The sequence below is a fragment of the Choloepus didactylus genome, chromosome 1 (assembly GCF_015220235.1).
Source record: "Choloepus didactylus isolate mChoDid1 chromosome 1, mChoDid1.pri, whole genome shotgun sequence".
Lineage (NCBI taxonomy): Eukaryota > Metazoa > Chordata > Mammalia > Pilosa > Megalonychidae > Choloepus > Choloepus didactylus.
In genome coordinates this window covers 161,455,711-161,476,944 of record NC_051307.1, presented here as the reverse complement: position 1 = coordinate 161,476,944, position 21,234 = coordinate 161,455,711, and the positions used below count along the sequence as shown (strand labels likewise).

Here is a 21,234-nt window from a genome sequence, read left to right as displayed (position 1 = left end):
AGCAGCAGCTGTCATAAAGGCTGAGGACCCCACTCCAGGCAGGGCCTGGTACCAGACACTGCTGCCTAGTGGAGGTTCCGGGGACATGGAACAGCCCCCCGAGGCATAAGCCTGCAGTGTTTCTCTTGGTGTCCTGGCAGAAACCTGGGGGTGAAGTGTGCCAGGATGCAAAGAGATGGGTTCCATCTGGACCTTGGGCTCAGCAAGCTTCTCCCTCCATCAGTGTGACTCCCATAGTAGTGGGCTGTTGGTGCAGTGAGCGTGCTCGACCTGGCTGCGGGGTGCAGAGCTGGCCAGGGGTCACACAGCCTCCACAGGGGTGGGCATACTCAAGGTGGTGCCACACACAGGCTCGGTCGGTGTCCCCAGCTACCCCCACATACACACACTTGAGTAAGATGGAGCCATGGGTGCAGAAAAGACAGACAGAGTTGTAGATCATGCACATCCCAGAGGGAGAACTGGGACTTCCAAGGGAAAGGAACTGACCTGTGTGTGCTCAGAGAGGCTAGCATGTGTACGAGAGCTGAAAGATTCAACAACTGACTCACTAGGTGCTTTCGGTAGAGTTTAAGCCCTCTGCATCCATTATCTCCTTTAATCCTCAAAACTACAGTAGATATTGTGAGCATACCTGTGTTACAGAGGAAGAAACTGAGGTTCAGAGAGGCTCAGGGACTTGACCATGATCAACTTGGGACTTGACTCCAAACCCCATCAACTTAACTCCTGTGCAAAAGTCTGTGGTTCTGGGTTGGGTGGGGTTGCAGCAGTGTTTCCTAACCCCATTTCTTTTTTGATAAGCACAAAATTCCCTTTCCTAGTGATCTGGATACACACCCCTTTGGGGGGCCATTTCCCCTACCATCACCTGATACATTCTTTCCTATATTTCTCCACCATTCGAGTTTCCAAAAGGATTTTTTGGAGTTTTGCTCTTAGGAAATGCTCTGGGAAAAGACGATTATATGCTTTTCATTTTCTAAGTATGCCCCTCTCCCACATTCCTTTGCCCTTCTGCATCCTGGAGGTGTGAGCCCTGCTTGAAGTGAATCAGTGGTTTATGGAATTCACTACAGCCTTTTTCAAGGGGATAGAGCTTTCAGAAGCGGTGCCCCTCCCTAGTCAGCTGCCCATCTCTGGGCCTGTGTATGTGGGGCTATGGTCATGACTGGGGGGGGGCATTCATGTCCTCTCAGCCTAGCACATCTGGGAGGTAAATTAAGCATATTGGGAGGTGAGATGGTGCTCTCAGCCCTCAGGGGAGCCCTTGAGTGAATCTGCTTTGGTCGGTTGGTGTACTAAATGGTAGATCCCTTTGGGCTTGTAGGAATTGATACCCCATGGACCGCATTTTACATGTTAATTAGCCCTCTGGTTTGTCGAATTTCTGAACTCTTTCGGGCTTGGTCTACTGTCTATACAGGAGCTGTGTCCTTGGGGTCCAGGCTGATGGGCTGGAAGGCTTGGCAGTGGGGGCTCCAGTCCAGGCCTGAGCAATCTGCTGCCCTGAAGAATCTTTGGCCTCCTGCAGGCTATTATTCAGAGAGACAGCCATCCATATTAGGGGGGCCTGCAAGTTGGTCCTTGGGTATGCCTTGAATTGAACAGGGCCAGGATGTTCTGCTCTGGTCCCACAGGTGACAGTGGGTGGCAGTGACCGAAATACAGGAGGCTCCCTGGGAGATTCTGGACAGTGGCAGGTAGAGGGCTGCAGGATGTCCCTTTGGATCTGAGGAAAGGGATCTTGGTCCTTTAGTCCCTGCATTCTGCTGACCACAGGGCCAGGTTATTTATCTAAGAATGAGATGATTTCCACACCCTGATGACTCAGCTGGAGGTGGATCCTAAGGTTTACCTACTAATAAAGATGAGGAGCATGACAGTCATCGCAATAATTGGTGCTCAGTAAATGGTAGTTTTGTGCAGGCACAGCGCTAGTGAGATACTTACATTATCTTTCAGTTCTTGCAACACGCTGCAAGGTAAATAGCATTTTGCAGGTGAGAAAACTGAAGCTGGGGAAGTTCTCCCTGGTCACAGAACTGTGATTGACCCAGGCATGGTTTGCCTGTCCCCTGGCAACCTCTCCAGCCTGACCTTCTCCCACTTCCTCCTTGCTCTTTGCTTCTCTGCAGCCACACTGGCCTCCTGGCTTTCTGGGCATTGTCAGCCACACTTTCTGCTCTGGAGGTTTGTACTTGTTCCTAGCACCTGGAATGCCCGTCCCCTATGGACCCTGATGTTTGGCTCCTAAGTTTCACTCAGATCTCTGCTCAAAGAGAGAACTTTCCTGACTGCCCCACTGCCTGCTGCCACTATCTCCTTACGTGTTCTTTAATAGCAATTAATGCTATCTGGCTTTATATTATTTATTTTTGACCAAAGAATAATATTTCTTAGTTTGCTCATCCATCTGACTCATCAGATTTGGCCCCAATTGACCTTTGCCCATTTCTAAAATTTATTTCCACTCTGGAGGATAAAAAATGTGGCAAAGGCTCTGAAGGTTTTTCTGGAAGGCAGTGTAGATGGACTCGTGGGTAGGAGGAGACCCTGGTGATGGTTTTGAAGAGGTACAGTTCATATGGATATACAAGTTTTCATAACACGTTTTACACACACACACACACACACACACACACACACACACACAGTCAGCCAGACTGCAGATAGTCAAAATTCACTACCCGAATGTCAGCAGACACTGGGCCACCCTAGAACAGCAGACCTGCAAGCTCTGACTTTCTGTAAGCAACTCTAACAAATCTAAATCTTCAGAGGACCTAGAGGTGTCTTTCTCATACATCAAAGTCACAGCCTGAAAGCCTGAGCAAGTGCTTTCTAATGGGTGTCATTGTTTTCTTTCTTATGCTTATCTCAAGGACAGGTGGTCCATTTGCATCAATAGTGCCCTTTCAAAGGCTGTTAATATTCTGTTGATTGTGCCAGGCTGATTTGTTTCTTGTCTCCCAGGACCGGTTAGCCTGGTGGCACCTGCAAGTCCCCAGGAAGCACCAGGGGCTGAGGAGGCAGAAAAGTTAAGGAACAGACCAGGGCCTTGCTCATTTATTGAGGACTAGGCACTGGGAATAACAGGTGACATCCAACACAGTCTCGGCCCTCTAGGGGTAGGTCCCTGGTAGGGATGGATTTGTGTTTTGGAGCACTCAGGGAGAGTTAAGGAGAACGACTGGGAGAGTGACTCAGAGGGGAGAACGTAGTGAAGGTGGAAAGGCTCAGAGGGAAGAGCTGGGTAGAAGAGCTATAAAGGAGATAGAAGACTTAGGATTTGGTGGTTATTCCTCTGTAATGGGGAGCAAAGGGAGGGAAGTGGAGAGAGCAGAGTGCAAAGGGCTTCCTAGACATCTGATACGGGGACTGTGTGGTTGAGGTGCCATCTGTGGACAGGTGAGACAGGACCATGGAGGGCAAGATGGTTGAATTCTGGTGTTTACTGGGAGGCATCCAGCAGGCAGCTGGATGTACAGTCTGGGCACTGGGGAGAGGTTGAGGCTGGTGATGCACATCAAGGTGATTGAAGCCTTGTGTGTGGATGAGATCTCCCAGGATAAAAAGGTTGAGAAGAGAAGGGAGTAAGGGTAGAGCCCTGAGAATCCTGTGGATTTCACTGGTCCCAGATATAACTGAATAAAATGCTGCTGAGTAGTGCCAGTGATGCAGAGTTAAATAAATGGGTTGCTTTAACTTGTTGAAATGAAGTAATAAATTAGTCAAAACATAATTTCCTGTCCTCAAGGAGCTCACAGCCTGGTAGTGGAGACCACAGTCACAAGCACGAAACAATTAAAGAACAGTTCAGAACAGTGTATTATCAAATGCTAAATTGTGTGGAATAAACTCAATCTTGCTTTAAGCATTCAGAAAAAAAAGTGGTAGCTTAATATCAGCTGGTGAAGACATCATAGAGGAAATAAGACCTGGGCTGCCTCCAAAGAGGGAGCTTCAAAGAGAACTAGGCTTTGCCATGGATCAGTTCCCTGACTACGGGCCAGATATTGAATGTCTCTGGACCTCAGTTTCCCTGTTTGTCAACAAAAGGTCTTGATCCACATGATCTATTGTGGCTTCTAGCCTGGCCTGCTACTCTCTGGCTTGGAGAGAGTTCAGATGGGATGCGGATAGGGTAGAAAAAGGGTATTAGGGTCAGTCAGAACAAAAGTAACAACATCAAGGGGTAGAAATGGGCTCCCATCTCTGTGTCCAGATGTGAGAGCATATGGCCCTGGTTTGGATCCTTGCCATCACCTTCCTGTTCTGTTGTCATTACTTTCTGTCCCATTAGTGGGCCAGGGCCTCCTAATGAGTTAATGCCAGCCCTAGTGCAGTGGCCATGGGAATGCAAGAGAGAAGCTGGGTAGAAGGACTGTTGATCTGGAAGAAATGGCAGATAGCTGTGTTGGACATGGAGTACACTTCTGGCCTGATGACTCCCTGGCTGACCTCCAGGCTGGAAAATCAAGTGGTCCTTGGATCCTTTGGACCTTGGGACCACCCTCCTGATACTACCCAGACCCCCCAGCTCAGAGATAAGAGTGCTGTCTTGGCCAGCTGTCCTCTCTCTAGATGTCATCTTTGCCACAACCTGGTCATCATTTGCTTATCCACAAGCAAATTGAGTGAATATTTGTCATTGGGTTTGCAGGAATAAAGGGGTGGGAAGGGCACTCCTGACAGGGAGGAGAGGGTGAGCAGGGGCACTGAAATCGCCATCAGTGAACTATTTGTGGATAATCAAGACCCCTCCAGCATTGTTGGGGTGTTGAGGCCTAGTCTGGACCAGATAACCAAGGGTTGAAAAAAAAGAAAATCTACATCAAGCTATTTATACATACCATAAAATTCACTCATTTTAAGTTTACCATTCAGTGATTTTTAGAAAATTTACAGAGTTGTGCAACCATCACCACAATTCGATTTTAGAACATTTCCATCACCCCAAAAAAGATCCCTTATGCCCATTTGCTTTCACTCACCAGTCCTGTCCCAGCCCCAGGCAACTACTAATACACTTTTCTGTCTATAGATTTGTCTTTTCTGGAAATCTCCTGCATATGGAATCATACAATATGTGGTCTTTGGAGTCTAGCTTCCTTCACTTAGCATAACGTTTTTGAGGTTCCTCCATGTTCTACCCAGCATGTTAACAGAAATCACTGAACTGACTCATAAAACATTTCAACCATTTACACTTCTGCTAAGAGGCTTTGGACAATACCATTTTCCCCACATTCTTACCAAGACATGATATTTTATCTTTCTAAGTTTTTGCTAATCTGATAAGCAAATCATGGTGCTTTTGTTGATGTTTTAATGGGAGGAGAGAACAGCAGGAAGGAAGAGAGGAGGCAATGCATCAAATGCTTAGAAGTGGCCACAGAACAGAGACCTTTAGGAAATGAGCTTTGGGGCTGGAGGAGAGGGCACCTCGCAGGGATTGGAGCCAGCATGGGACTTAGGGAAAATACATTTGGCCCTGAATAGGAAGTTGAGCATTTACAGAGTAGTATATCCAAGATTGGTAAACTCCACCCTATCCCCCCCACCCCTTTTTTCTCTAAGGAAGGCAAGAGTGGAGAGGTCTGAAACCAGGATTCCTAAAGATCTAGGAAGCAGTGTGCCTGGGGATATAGGGCAGCTTAGAGCCTGTCTGGGGAGACAGGACTGATGCATAAAAGGGTGTTCAGGGTCCCTTGGGTCTTGCCAAACCAGACTCTCTCTGTTCCCCCCACACTTGGCTCAGTGATTCTAGATGTAGGTCTAGATCTAGAGAATCTAGATTCTCAGAGATTCTACCCTGAAGTATCTCTCCAGTCCACACCAGTCTGAGCCAAACCACCATCATCTCTTACCTGGACCACTGCAACAGCCTCCAGTTTTTCCCACCCAGGTACTCTAGCTGCCCTTCAGACTATTCTCTACATTGCAGCAGGGAGATCTTTGAAAAACGCAGATCTGATCACCTGTATTTTTCCTCTCTAAAATTCGCTAGTGCCTTCCAGTTATACTGAGGATGAAATTCAAATTTCTCAACTGACCCACCTTCCCCTCCATCTAAATTCTTGCCATCTCCAGACCTTTACCATTCTCTAGCCACAAGCTTTGTTCCTCAGCCATGCCAGGCTGCTGCTTCCTGCCACAGGGCCCTTGCACTTGCTTTTACTGGGCCAGGTGCTCTGCCCCTCTCTGCTCCCAGCAGACACAAACTCCCCTGGCTAGCTTCTCTCCCTCAGTCCCCTCTCAGCCTGTTGGAGGGTCTTCCCTGACACTCCGCTATATAGCAGGTACACCTGCTCTCTTGGTACCCTGTAATTTTCCCTCACAGCAGAGCACAATTATAATTATTTGGTTATTTTAGTAACCATTTGTCTAATTTCTGTTTTTCTCTTTAGATTATAAGCTTCATATTGCTGTATCCCTGGTGGTTAATGGAATGCCTGGTATAAAGCTGGCATTCAGTAAATTTTTTTTTAAATTGACTAACGAATGAGGTATAACTATGGAGTGATGAAACTGGTTCCAAATATCATAAACAAATGCAATATTTTCCCTCCCTGCTGGGAATGCCTTTCCACCCTCATCCCCGTTTACCTAAATCTCTTTTTTCAAGACCCCCAATCCTAATTGCGACTTGCTCTGGCAAATATTTATACCTCCTCTAGCCCACTCCAATTGTTTATTCTCCCAACCCCTCAAGCACCCGCTGACAAGCAAAGAATAAGGAAAAGATATTAATGTGAGATTCTATGATGGCCTTTCTCCAAACAACAGGGAGTTATTTTGCTTTCTCACAATTTCTACTCTTCCCCTTTGAATATAGAGCTATATTCCCCCTTATTTGCTTTTATCACTCCCTCAGGAGATGTCATGGAATCAATTAGATTTGTAGAATTTTATGACCAGAGGTCACCCAGTATGACTCCTCATTTTACAGATGAGAAAACTGAGGCCCAGAAAGGTTAATGCTCAAAACAATTACCTCTGTTGGGTCTTATAATATCAATCAGTGGCATTTTCTAAGATAAATGTTTTCAATATCCCCACTCCAAAAGAGTGTAAATCTTCATTCAATTTATTTAAAAATAATCTCAGTGCCAAGGTGAGTCACGAAGATGGGCTCTCTGTCCTGCCCCACAGAGCAGAGCTGGATTAGTCTTGTTTGGGTCAAGGACTCTGGCTGGGGCCAGGCCCCCTCTCTAAATAAGACCAAACATTTCACCTGCGCATTAGTAAAAGGGCCCCATATTTGTAACAATACCTCATATAGTCCACAAAATCATTGATCTATGAGAACTGCTGGGTTTAAACAGTTGCAGAGCAGTAAAAGAAACCTGTCCTTTACTCAAAAAAAATAAAATAAAATAATACAACACAACACAACACAACACAAAAGAGGGCTTTCCCACATATCTTGTAAGCCATGGAAGGTCAATGATGAAAATGTTATTTCAAAACAGCCTTGGAAAGGGAGGAAGGACTGAGAATTTAATCTAAAACAATTGTCAACAACTTTTTCTCCCTAATATATTTGCTTTCTGGTTTTGAAAAACCAGGCAACCAGAACATTACTTTAACAAACACATTTAAATATAATAACACACTATTCAAGAAGGCATAAAAAGTGGTTCCTCTACATTTAGAGAATCAATAAAAAATTAAGCAAAGCTTTGCCTGACAATGTCCAGGGCCTGGGTGAGGTCTGAGAGTGTGAATTTCTACTCGGTCTGAGTCACGGAGTTGAGATTTCTCTCTGCTGGTGGCCCTGTGGTAGGGCGTAGGAGCAGGAGGGCCAAAAAGGCAATGCCCTGTAAAATGCGATGCAGCTGTGGCCCTCGTGGGGCTTCCCGACCCTGGAGGGAGGTGCGTCAGTGTCAGCGTGTATATGCTCTTTCAGGGGTGGACATAGTGCTTTGGGAGCACAGAGGATGTGCCAAGGAGGAGGGGCCAATCCCACCTGGGAGCATGAACTGATAGCTGGAGGCTTTCCAGAACTAGAGTTATTCAACCAAAGAACAACAGAAAGGTATCCTAGGAAGAAAGCTTGGAGAACAGGCTTGGAGGTGGACAACAGAGTTGTGAGTTTGGGAAAGTTGAAATCTATTGGTATTGCAAAAGGGTAAAGTGGAACAGAGAGGGGGTGCTACTGGAGGGGTGCTGGGGATTAGGTGATGAATGGGGTCTTGGGTACCTCACCAGAGAGCTAAGGCTTTCTTCATTTTTGTGCTGGTGCAAGGATCCTAGAAGGAGCTCTCCGAGGACTCCAGGTTGGGGAGGTAACTGGCAAAAACGGGTGGTGGGGGGTGGTGGAGGGTGGGTGTGTTTGCTGGAAGGGGCTGGAGCAGAGAAAGGCTGATGAGAGTACAGCTCAGGTGCTTCAGTGATGGGGTGGAGGTGGCAGGAGTGGTTTGTAAGAACACTTTACACAACTAGGTGTGCAGGATCAGCTCTCCATATGCCTATTTTTTCCCCCTTAACACCATGCCTAGCCTTAGTATGCTCTGGCACAAGTTTGAAGGATAATCTTGCCCCCACCCTCCTGCCCCTACAAAGGGCTTAACCCCATACAAGAAGCAACAGCAGTGTTTCCCAAGTGTACATGATTGACTTTTAGCTCTTTCAATGAAAAATTCTAGTGTATGTATTTAAGCTTCACATTGTGAAAAATAAGCAGTTAGCACAATATTTAAAGAAATGGGTATGATTTGTTTACTGCTGGATAGTTAAGGATCTTGACCTGTTTTGTCTTTTCCTCTTAGAAAGTTAAATTTCTCCTCCCCCTTATTTACTTCAGAGTTGAAACCTCTTGGGTATTGAATAAGCTCAGTTCTTGAGATCAGGGTCCTGAGAGCTCCCCAGTTACGGGCAGCAGCTCCCTCAGCTCTTTCTCTCCCAGTACAAGGAAGAAAGAATTGACAAGGCAACTCTTCTTTGGCTGCCCCACTCCTCACAACCCTCCTCTACCCACCCCCAGAGTTTCTCTGTCAAGGAAGCTTGTGCCTGTTACTGAAATAATCTAGAAAATCTTAGGTGAATTTCTTTGGCCAAAGTAATTCTTTCTGTATGTTCTCCTCTCCCTCTTCTCTTACTGCCATTTGACCGCGGCTGAATTGCATGATGTCTTTTCATCTATAAATGGAGGATAATAGTACTTAATTCTCAAAGATTATTGAGTAGATTAATTTAGACTGTGGGTGTGAAGGGACATCATTCAATAAATGCATCATTCCCCTCTTTTCTTCCAGTCTACAGGCTGCTAAAAACAGAGAACTCTCTTTTCCAGTGTGGATCTTGGTTGTCTCTCCCTTAAGTAACACCCTCCAATATTCTCCTCTACCATATCTTTGCTCAAAATTGGCACACAATGAAACTTAAATTGCTTCATTAAGAGTCTCTCTTAGCAGCCTCTACTCTAACAAGTTTTACAGCCTGGCTTTTTCAAAGAGATTGATGTTATGAAACAAAAGTTTATGAGAATCTAAGTTTTTTGAGAAACCCTGAAAAGCTTTACATTCATGTGCAATTCAGAGACATAAAGGAATTTGTCACAATAAAGGAATCAGGATCAGAGATGTGGGTTTCCAACTTGAGAATACCATATAACCAGACCCCTAATCTGTAGAGTGACTGCTAAGAGTGGAGGGTGTGGCATTGAGGAAAGAAGCCCCTGCCATCACCTGGGCTGAAAGCCACAGATTGTGCCCATGGAGAGAACTGGATATGATGAGCCATAGTCACATCATGAGAGTTGTGGGTTAGATGAGGGAAAGCTTTCTAGAACGAAGTCTGTTATATATTTGGAATGTGTTGTAGAGAAATATTAAGAAGTCTGTTTAAAAACAAGTTAGAATTAGATGTGTTCATTTCCCAAGTTAAGCGGCTAGACTGGTGAGCTCTTAAGGCTCCCTTCAGCCCAAGGATTCTTCTCTTCTCTGCCTCTTTTTGTCTTCTCACTCTCTATTTTATGTTTTTGCATGTGTGTGCCTGTGGACTGCTTGGTACCAGTGGGAAGAAGTCAGTGGATATGATGAAAACCTGAACACCATCCGTACCTACCAGGTGTGCAATGTCTTCGAGCCCAACCAGAACAACTGGCTGCTCACCACCTTCATCAACCGGCGGGGGGCCCATCGCATCTACACAGAGATGCGCTTCACTGTGAGAGACTGCAGCAGCCTCCCCAATGTTCCAGGCTCCTGCAAGGAGACCTTCAACTTGTACTACTATGAGACTGACTCGGTCATTGCCACCAAGAAGTCGGCCTTCTGGTCTGAGGCCCCCTACCTCAAAGTAGACACTATTGCTGCAGATGAGAGCTTCTCCCAGGTGGACTTTGGGGGAAGGTTGATGAAGGTCAATACGGAAGTCAGGAGCTTTGGGCCTCTTACTCGGAATGGTTTTTACCTCGCTTTCCAGGATTATGGAGCCTGTATGTCTCTCCTTTCTGTCCGTGTCTTCTATAAAAAGTGTCCCAGCATTGTACAAAATTTTGCAGTGTTCCCAGAGACCATGACAGGAGCAGAGAGCACATCTCTGGTGATTGCCAGGGGCATATGCATCCCCAACGCAGAGGAAGTGGATGTACCCATCAAACTCTACTGCAACGGGGATGGGGAGTGGATGGTGCCCATTGGGCGCTGTACCTGCAAGCCCGGCTATGAGCCTGAGAACAGTGTGGCCTGCAAGGGTAAGCCCTGATGCCTCTTGAGGCTTCTGTTCCCTCTTTACCTGGTGTAGGGCTGAGCCTGCAAAGTTTCCTCACCCTCCAGTTCTGGGTCATACAAGAACAGAAAGAGCCTATTGGCTTATTATAAAGTTCTGGGGAATCTCCATCCCCAGTGCTAGGCCTGATGATTTTCCTATTATGCCCAACCAGATTGTCCATTTTCGTGATGGGAGAGAAAGATGGGGAGAATTCCAGACAGCAGATAATAGCCCAGTTACCACTCAGTTATATTTAACTTTGGGACACACATATTCACACACAGCCCCACATCCTGCATCCATCCCCAGTCTCTGGGAAATGGAGAATTTGGGTTGTCATGGACAATTCATTCAAGGGTAAATGAAAAGGGACTGAATTTGGAAAATATTTTAGTTCATTTTTGTCCAGTTCCCACAGCAGTGAACTGGATACTGAATCCACATAGTCCATTAACTCAAAGCCCTCTGGCTTGGCTGTCTTCTCCCCAGGGGCTAAGTGCCAGGCCCTGAGGCAGAGATGGGGTCCAGTTTCACAGTGCATCCTAGAGGGAGATGAAGCTGTTGGAAGGGGGGTGGGACTGTAGTTTTCCTTCTGAATAATGCAGAGCGATACAAACTTTGCAGATTGGGGCAGTCAGGATACTGTGTTCAAATTGGCTCTCCTCACCCTAGAGAGCCAAGTTCAGCAAGTGGCAATACATGTGGTGAACTGGCTGCAGGTTTAATCCGCTCTGGGAGTGAATAGAAGGGTCTGGAGACCTAAGTGCATGGAAATCTAATGAGGGGGAGGCCAGGGTTGGGGAAGAGGAGACTGCTTTCCTTTCTTAAAATTTGCTTGTGGTCTTCAAAGGCTCAGATTCCTTTAGGAGCAAGGCTCCCCATGTGGACCTCAGAAATGACCACGCTGGCCTTAACTTATCTTCAGGCTGTCTCCCATCCTTTGGGAACAGCTTGGAGCTTGGAGGTGGTATTATCTCCTCCTCCATCATGAGCCTCCTGCCAGCTGGCCTCCCTCATGTCATGCCCATGAACCCCAGTCCAGCTCTTGGGTGTTTACTCCCCTACTTACCTTGCCCCCCAGATGCCTGCAGGCAAAGCAGCAGCACAGGATTGCTAATACCCATGAGCTCTGTGATCCTTTGGACTCAGCTAATTGCCTGGGCTGGGGGACTCACGCAGCCTTTCTGAGGCCTGCTGAGAGCAGAGAGCTGCGCTTTTGTGTCTTTATTGGATTTCTTGGTTATGGTACCCGTGATGGATGGCGTGGAAACAGAGGGGAGAGAGTGCCAGATCAAGTATGAATCAATGCAGACAGTTTAAAAAGCAACCCGGCCTGGTCCCACAGCACTTCTCTTTGTCCCATTGGTTGGGGGTGGGGAGCGAGGAGACTTGTTTGGCATTTGTCAGGGTCTGAGTGGGGACCAGGGCATCAGGCTGGGTTCTTAAAGGCATAGGTGTAGCAGCTGCCAGGCACACCTGCAACAGCCACGCTGGTGATCTCTCCCGGCTTCAAAGGGCTGCCACGTTGCACTTACTGGCTGGGGCTCTTTCGTTTTTCTCATTATTTCCTGAGCAGAACAGCAGGAACTGGAGCAAGCATTGATTGGTTCTGATTTAATTGGGACTCTGGGAACAAGCTCTCATTTCTTTGGGCTAATTGGAACTTTTCTCTTTTGGGGGGGCGAGTTTCTGCTATCTCTGCTGTTTGTCAGTTACCTCCTGTAATTGTCCTGGGAGGGCCTGTGGGGACAAATATGTAAATCAAAGTTGTTTCTTTCCATTGTCCCTACCCAGCCCCAATCTGCCCCAATTCCTGAGTTTGGGTGGATGTTCCTAGTCAGGGGATATTATGAAAATGACTTAATTTTGCAAACTGCTTATTGCAGCCTTGTCGGAGGGTGAATTTATGTGGCATCATCACTTTGCCGTTTCAGAGGCACAGTTGGGCCACATTTTGGTGGTGCTTCTGAGACTCAGGAGTGGCAAGTCAGGTGGTATCGTGGGCTGTGTGGCTCAGCAGCCTAGCTCAGCTTAGTGCTTTAGAAGGGTGGAGAACTCTCCCTTTCTCCCTGTCTCAAGAGCTTTAAGCTGCAGTCTTTGTTTTTGGCTGTATTGCCAACCAGGCCCTGAAGGCTAAGCCAGACCTCCCTGCCCAGGACTGACAGTGGGCTACCCCGGGGGAGGTGAGGGGCTCTTCAGACCTAAGGTGACCTTGGGTAGGTTCTGCACCCTTCGGTGGAGGTTGGGCAGTGCATGTGGATGAACTTGTGACAGGTCCCCATGGTGAGTCTTCATGGAAAGGCTCCTCACCCATTTGGGGATTTAGGCTGTGCTGTCATGTGGCACTGTGGTGGCTCTTCACAGCAGTTCTGGGTGACCTGCCCTGTGCGACCAATCTCCTGAGTCTCGGCGTATGGAGAATGGTGGATGCTGGAGAATTGAGGGTGAGAAACATCTAGCCTCCATTGGCTATCCCTGGTGGACCTAAGAAGGAGTGCAAGCTACTGTCTCTCAACTCAGCCCTGGGAGTTGATATCCCCAGAGCCCAGCTGGGCCCTAGTCTCGATGGCTCTGTGACTCATACATAGTGCCAATCTGATAAGTTTCCTTTTCTGGATATTTGGATCTGGGCATTTGCATGTGTTGAAGCTATGGGGTGGCAGGAAAAATATCCTTTCTGCTACCAGCTGTGCATTCTTTTTTTGGAAGAAAAAGAGTTTTGTGATGGACAGGAAACCATATTCACTTGACTTTCATTTTGCATCTGCTAATCCCTCTCCTGTCCAAGTCTCCGTGACCAGTCTGTTGGCTGGGCAGAAGCACTTGGAGACCAATTAGGCAGCCTGGCCAGCAAGGAGTGGTCCTGGTCTAGAGCTGTTCTGTTGCCAGGAGGAGGAAGGGAGAGCAGAGGAAGCAGTGAGGAGAGCCTAGGGATTAAGATGTGAGGCGGCTCACACACTTTGGCGAGGGCTCCATGGCCAGAGACCTGTTACAGACTCATCCTCTCTGCACACACAGGTTGGACCCATCAGGCAGAATCACAGTGGCTTGATGACCCCACAAGCAACTCTGGCCCCATCATGCATTTATGTTTATGATAAATGGCCCATCTGCACCAACTTTAAGTTGCTCATTGTATAGTGGATTAATGAGAAATCACAGTGTTGTCTTTACCCATTCCCCTGCCCTGCTAAGGTTGATGGCTAAGTAGACCTTCTGTATGGGATCCAAGCAGCTTAACTCTCCTTGTGCCAGTGAGGCCTAGAGGTGGCACTTGGCAAGCTTTGTCTGTGCTGCATAAGCCTAAAATAGTGCATCACATGCTATTGGACTTGGGGGAGGTGATGTGGTCTGGGACCGACAACTGGTAGGGGAGCTGGCATGGGCAGGCCCCTTATCTGTCTTTTAGAAGCCTGGGGGTTGTTGAATCCCATATGGGTGTCCTTGGAGGGGGCTAGGACGGTCTCTGGGCAGCCAGATCCTTGCTGGAGCAGTGTAGCCATGGGGCTTGGGTCTTTTTCAGCCCCCGAGCACCCTCTGAGGGCCTGACTTTCCTTCCTAGGACACAGCTTCTGAGGCTTCCAGAATTGCTGGCTCATCAGCCTCCCTCTTCAGCCAGAGATGGGACTCAGGAGTGAGAGTGGTGTTTACAGTCCTTGCTGCTCCCCTCCCCTGTCCCTCCTTTGCCTCTGCCCCTGTGGGTGTCCAGGTAGCCTTGGAACCCTACTGCAGAGGTCTCGCTTGGAACACACCAAGCCTTCATTGTCTGGAGCTGTCATTCACAGGGAGACAGAGTTGGATGGCGGGGAAGGGGGTATGGAAGGGGAAAGAGGATGAGGGAGTGCCCAGGTAAAAGAGACCCAACCTAGAGACAGGAGCCTGCTTTAGTCCTAGCTCAGCTGTGGACTTGCTGTTTGGTTTTAGGAAAGTCCTTTTCCATTGATAATCACGTCTTCTCTGCCTAATTTTCAGGTTATGTGACAATCAAGTGGGATAATGGACAGGAGAATGCTCTGTAAGCCATGAAATGACATCTACTGCCCTGTGTCATTGCTTTTAAGCTCTAAAGCACACCGTAAGACTCTGCTTATTAAGGCATAAGCTTTTGGAATGAAGGTGGCATATGGTGCCCCCAACCCAGAGACCTAGGAGTCTTGAATGCATAGTTGTCATGTTACTGCACTGCCCAGGCCCAGTGACCAGTGAAGTCAGCGCACTGAGGTCATCCACTTTCCCTCAATGGGTCAGTAGGTCAGTTAACGCACTTTTGAAAGGTGTGGCTCCTATGGCCTGCCCTGACACAGGTGGTCTAGGCAGGTGGTCTCTGCAGTCTGCAGGTCCAGGTGGGCAGGGAAGACTCCCCAAGCCTGAGAGAGAACAATGGCCTTCTGAACCAGCAGTTCTTGAACCCAGAGTGGTCATCAGAAGCCCCAGGATAGGTTTTATAAAATCATGCCCTCTGGCCTCTCCCTTCTGAGAGCACGATTGATAGATCTGGTGTGGGTCCAGGCATAGGGTGTAAGCTGCAGACAGGGACCATCCGAGTAGCAGGAGTCCAGAAGAAGGGACACCGGTGGGGGGGGGGTGTCACTGAAGGGATTCTTGGGATGATGGGAGTTGTAGAAGGCTGGATTTGAGAGCCTGAGGAGAACGTAGAAGGAGTCTGGGAGAGGGCACAGCGGGAGCATAGCAGGGCGACAGAAGAGAGAAGTGCCTGGAGCATAGCTGCACCTTAATTAGACGCTGGGGGCCAGGGAGGCCCTGCAGGGTCCCAACAAGGCCAAGGGGTACAGTTGTGGCCTCTCAGCTGGTAGGAAGTCTGGGCAGGGAAGAGAGAGGCAGAAAGCTGAGGGGAAGATGCAGAAAGAGCAGCCTTCCCTGCAGGTGGCCAGCGCTGGCCAGGTCACCCAGTACCATCCTCAGAATGCTAGGGATGCTGCTGCTGTGTGCAGGGGTCAGTTGAACCTGCAGGATCCCCATGGCCTGCCCTGAGCCTGCAAATCAGGTTGGGACTGAGGATCCAAATCCTATAACTGGGAGTCCCCATGGCTTTTTCTGGGGGCTCTCAGGTCAGTTTGAACACTGGACATCGCCAGAGCCTTTGCAGCTCTTAAAGAACAGAGCAGTTACTGGTGTCTGTCTCGAGGTTTGACGTCTAGGTCTCTCCCCATGTATCTGTCAAAGCTGGTGAGTTAGGGTTGGCGCCTCATCAATACTGTCTTGCCCAGTGGCCCCACTCATGCTCCTCACTCATCTCAGTCCAGGCACATCCCTGCCATCTTCCAAGAGGTCTCCTCTCTCTCCCTGGCTTCTCCTCCATTCCTCCCCCCTCTCCAACAGGGGGCTTTTTTCCTCAGTAGTTTTCCACCTACATGTAAATGCCTTCATGCCTAGAAACCAGAGACATTTTGAACCTTTCAGCAGTTTCAGTGCCTTTGTCAACCTGAGCAGCTGAGATGAGCCACTTTATAAGCCTAGGGGAGCTGAGATGAAAAAATCTGCAGGATTCAAAAGTTGAGAAAAATGTGTCCAATCCAGACTTTCTTGGAGGGAAAAAAAAAAAAAAGATTTTCCGGGCCTATCTCTATCTTCCTATCTTGGGAGCCCTGGGAGCGTGTGTACATGTGCGTGTTTGTGCTGGTGTACATGCATGTGTGCATGTGTGTGTGTGGCCACTGGGCTGGCATCTACATTTAGGGGCACTGAGGAGCCGTTCTGCTCTCTGTCCCGTCAGCACTTGGCTGAGGAATAAGAAGCAAAGCCCCAGCCCTGACAGCTCCCCTCAAACCCTAGGGAGACCAGCTCTGCTCAGGGCCAGGAAGGGCCAGGGTCATTAACACTGCAGCCCTGTAAGATGAGCTTCATAATAGGATTTCCTAACAGGCTACTTCATTTAGAAACCTCTCGGGCCTCCTCTGCTCCCCACGGTGGCCCTGCCCAGTGCTATCCAGAGAGGAATCAGATGTAATTGGCTGGGTGTGATGGGCTGTGACACAGGCACGGGCAACAGCAGCTGGAGCTGGAGGCATGCCCCGTGCAGCGCCGCCTTCAGCTGGCCAGACAGGGCCACGGGGTTCCGGGTGCTGGAGGCCACAGAGCATGGGAGCCCGGAGTCCCTTGTGCTCTGTATCACCCCTTTTGCTTTTCCACTCTGCTCCACCTTTCTGACCTGTGTGTCTGGAAGAAGCACCCAGATTCCACCAGTGTCCCTCAGAGGGTCATGCTTCTCCCAGGCCAGGCTAGAGTTACCTAGAATGATTTGACCATGTTCCATGCATTTGAGGTGCCCTGGATGGAAGCCCACATTTTGACTCAGGTTTGGTCATCCATGGCTTAATCAATATTTATTATCAAAAGTGGTGACGAAGGTGCCATATGGTTATTACAGAGCTTGTGGCACTGGGCCAAGAGTCCAGCTGAGGCCCCAGTGCTGCCACTTATTTCCCCATCTTCTGCTTGGGGTGGGAGAGGGTTGGGTTGCTGGGAGACATGTCTTCTGGCTGTCTCATTTATCCATAGGGAGGATAGTCAGAAGGATTTCTAGGCACCATTCTAGAGAGGCAGGACTAGTAAAGGGCGGAGCAGAAACTGGAACTGATGTCTGAGGAGGACAGCATCTGCCTCTGCTCCTGAGACTTAGTTTTGTTGAGAACAACCATCCTCAAAAACTTCTCAAACTTCTCTCAACTGTCCCTCCATAAATACTCTCTCCTGTGTCTTTGTTGTCCCTTGTTTTTTCTTGGGATCTTGGCAGCTCCCTGGAACCAAGCTCTGAGGTTATACATTTCTGGGTCAGCATGGGACACTGTGTTGACTGTCACCATCTTGTTTTTATCCTCTGGTAGCAGCATGATCCCTCCAGAGTGCTCTGCCATGCTAATTTGCTAGTGAGCAGATATCCAGGCAAGTGTTTCTGGGGGAGACCCCAAGTTCCCAGGCTTTGTGTGGCATCACTCACCCTGTGCACCATGCTTACAGAAAAGGGCAGAGGTAGGGGTAGTGGTGTGTGGGACTGTGGGTTGGAGCCTTTGCTTGTGGTTGTCTTATCCATATCAGGGACTCCAGGCTTGGGCCGCCAAGAGCTGAATCTCAGCTCAGTCAAGGCTGTGGCCATACTGATTTCCTTCATTTCCTGTCTTCATCTCCTCTTGGAGCTGGACAGTCCCTTTCTGCAGGACGTAAGCACAAACATCTGCACAATCATCCTTGCATGGAGGCAAACCACTGGTTTTCAGTTTGAAGCATGAAGATGAAAAATCACACTGAATCCAAGCCTGCCTGGAGTGGGGTCAGACGGCTTGATATTCTGATACTCTTGAGTTCTGTTTTTACTGCTTTTGGACTTTGACTGGCTGTGTAGACAAGAGCCCTAACACCCTTGGTTCTTCCCTCAATGCAACGGGCTGAAGAAGACCATACAGAGTCAACCCAGAGATGTCACAAATGGAGGGAGCTGTATCAGGCACTAGCATATCACCCAGGAGCAAGCCTCATTGCGCCCAAAGGGCTTTGGCAGGGATCTTGGGAGAGGGGCAACCTTGGCCTTTCCCTGGGAAGAGGTCTCTGCCTGCAGCTGTCCTGTCTGCACACCCTTGCTGGCTGAGCCAAGAGCTTGACTACCCATTTTCTAGTAAGGTATTTGAGTCCTCCTCTGGCCCCTCGTCCTTTTGTTTTGAGACTGGTTATTGAGGCATGGCAGGCAACCCCTTGGTAGTACAGCTGAGAATGGCCTGTCTGCTTCAGGTCCCAGGATCCATCCCATATACCTGAGAGCACCTGCCTTCCTGTGTGATCCCCACGCCCAGCCTGGTGCAGGACGGCTTTGTGCAGCTGTGGGTGTGCTGGGCGCATCTTCCCACATCTGCATGGCTAGGGGCAGCTGGAGGAGTTCAGCTCGGCCACAGCAGGCCCCTGAAGAAGTTGGCAAGGGGAATGGGCACTATGGGGAGCCTTAGGAAACTTCTTGGAATCACAGAGCAGAAAGTCAGGGCCAGGGAGAGCCCAGCCCAACCTTAACGGGGCTTTTCACTGTGGGCAGGATCATCGAGGAAACAGGCCCTTTAGTCTCTGGCTTGTCAAGATTTTTTGTTAAGAACAGAGATTGAAAGATAAGCCGAGTGACTGCCCTGATTTATATACTCTTAAATACCCCTCTGGCCATTGAATAGGCGTAAGACTGGAGGAGGCAAGGGACAAAATAGAGCACCTAGGGAGAAGATGCTGAGAAGACAGGTGTAGACTAGCAGGATCCCCCACAACAGCCACCAACTGACAGGTGGCACATGGCAATGTCAAGGGGACTGTGGGGCTGAGCGTGTTGCTGTAAGCTGGAGAACCAGGTGAGCAGGGCACCTCCCGGCTAGATAAAGCCTCCAAGACAGTGAGTCCAGCCACCACATGACACTGAATTTGCTCTACCTCAGTGGTTCCCAGCCTGGGTTTAAACATCTTTAAACATCTCCCATGATGGGACAGCCCATACTTCCCAAGGCAGCCTGGTTCATCTCTGAGCCCATCTTCTTAGTATTAAAATGAACCAGGGACGCACCCCTCCAGTCTCTGGGATGGTGCTTTTTTGCAAATCTCACCCCATCTCAGCCCCCTATCCCCCACACGCACTTTTCTTCTTGTTAATTGCTGTTTTGAACAGGAAATGCATGTGAAAAGTAAGCTTCTCTCCCATGGTGGCCCTCACCAGGGTCCATCACTGTTACAGTTTCTACTGTTTTCTTGCATTTGCACTCTCAAAATGTAGACATATCCTTTCCCCACCCGCACAGGTGCATAGGGCATGGGTGTTTTCACCTAGATTTGGTTTTCCTTTCCCACTTAACAATGAAGCTTAATAGTAGTTTTGTTTTATCCCATGCAGATCTGTCTCATTCTTTCCAGGGACTGTGTAGCACACATTATGTGGAGGTATCTTAGTTTATTTAATAGGTCTTTCCTTTATATACATTTAGGTTGCTCCCTGTCTTTTGCCGTCTCCAAAAAAATGTTGCAATGAATATCCTGTATGTTCATCTTTGCACTTATGTATGAATTTCTCTGTGAGACAAATTCATTAATTTATTTATTCAATGAATATTTATTGAGGTAGTTCCATGTGTGAAGCACTTTTCTAAGGGCTGGGAACACAGTAAATTTTTAGAAGTAAAATTGCTGAATCAGAGTACATGAATTTTTAATTTTGATAGATATTCCCAGAGTGTCATCCAAAAAAGTCATTTTCTACCAATTTTTGCTCCCACCAACAATATATGAGGGTTCCTGTTCCCTATACCTTTGCCAACATAATAAAATTTAAATCATTTTTATCTTTGCCAATATGATAGGTGAAAAATGGCATCCCATTGTAGTTCTAATTTGCATTTTGTCTTACTATGAGGGACGTTGAAATTTGCACAGTTCCATAAATTACCCTGTTCAGGGGTTGAGACACAAGCTTTCCTATGCAATACATCATTTGATCAGGTGAGTTTGTTGTGTTGCAGACAGTTTGGTGTTTTTGTACACCATGATGTGGCCTGATATCACTCTCCTCTGTTCCATTGCCTCCTGCCCTGTGTCACCCCATTATGTGTTCTTTGCCTGTGTCTTGCATTAAGACATTTTGGCACATGCCTCACCCCCAATTTTGGTGTTTCCCAGATTATAGATGGGACCCAGGGGAGTGCAAATAACCATTGCTAAAGGGCCATACCATTCTCATGGTCCATTTCATGAACACTCACCCAGGATGATTTGGTGGGAAACATACTTTTCTTTTCCCATCTTCCCTCTCCTGCCACTGGGCCTGTTCTGGGGCTCCTGGCTCACCTGGTTATGACCCTGCACTGTCCCTACATTTCTCACTTCTCACCTGTCTGCCCAATCCTTTCACTCTCCCAGCTTTCCTTCTGGGACCTCCAGCCTCAGCTCACCCAGGTGACTCCCCCTCAGCGGTGCCTTCCTAAATCCACCAACCTCCACCTCCTTTAGCCTCCTCTTCATTCTCTCACTCCTGACCCACTCTCCTGCCTCTTCCAGACCTGCCACCCCTTCACCAGCAGCCCTGAATCAGTTTCATCCCCTCCCCTGAGGTGTCTACCCCCCAGTCTGGAACACCTTCCTTCCTATGACACTGTTTCTGCCAGTGGATGTTCTCACATGGGGCCTGCTGCCTGCTGCCTCCATGGACATCTCTTTTTGGTTTTTAGTCTCCAGCTCTTTCTATCTTGTCTCCTTCTCTCCTCTCCCCTTTTTTCACTTCCCCTTTGCTCCCCTCCCTCCTCCCTTCCTTACTCACTACTGATCTTTTAAAGTAAATATATTAAGTTAAAAAATGAATAATCTTAAAAAAAGTAATAAATTAAAAACCTGACATGTAGATGTGGTAAAAAGAGATAAAGGTAATTTGCAGAGGACTGATGTTTGAAAAGAATGCTGACTTGCCCTGTTCACCTAAGCTAAGAAAGGAGCTTATACACTCTTCACAATAGTCCTGCATTTCATTGTCCTGGTGATAGTTAT

At 48.1% G+C, this 21,234-nt stretch overlaps 1 protein-coding gene across 1 annotated transcript in view; it reads left to right on the top strand.

The window, feature by feature from the left end:
- Window positions 1-21,234, top strand: part of EPHB1 (EPH receptor B1) — a 452,618-nt gene that overhangs the window by 152,790 nt on the left and 278,594 nt on the right. The window contains 1 exon segment of the mRNA XM_037844578.1: window positions 10,024-10,705. Within this exon segment, the coding sequence (XP_037700506.1) occupies window positions 10,024-10,705 (682 nt within the window).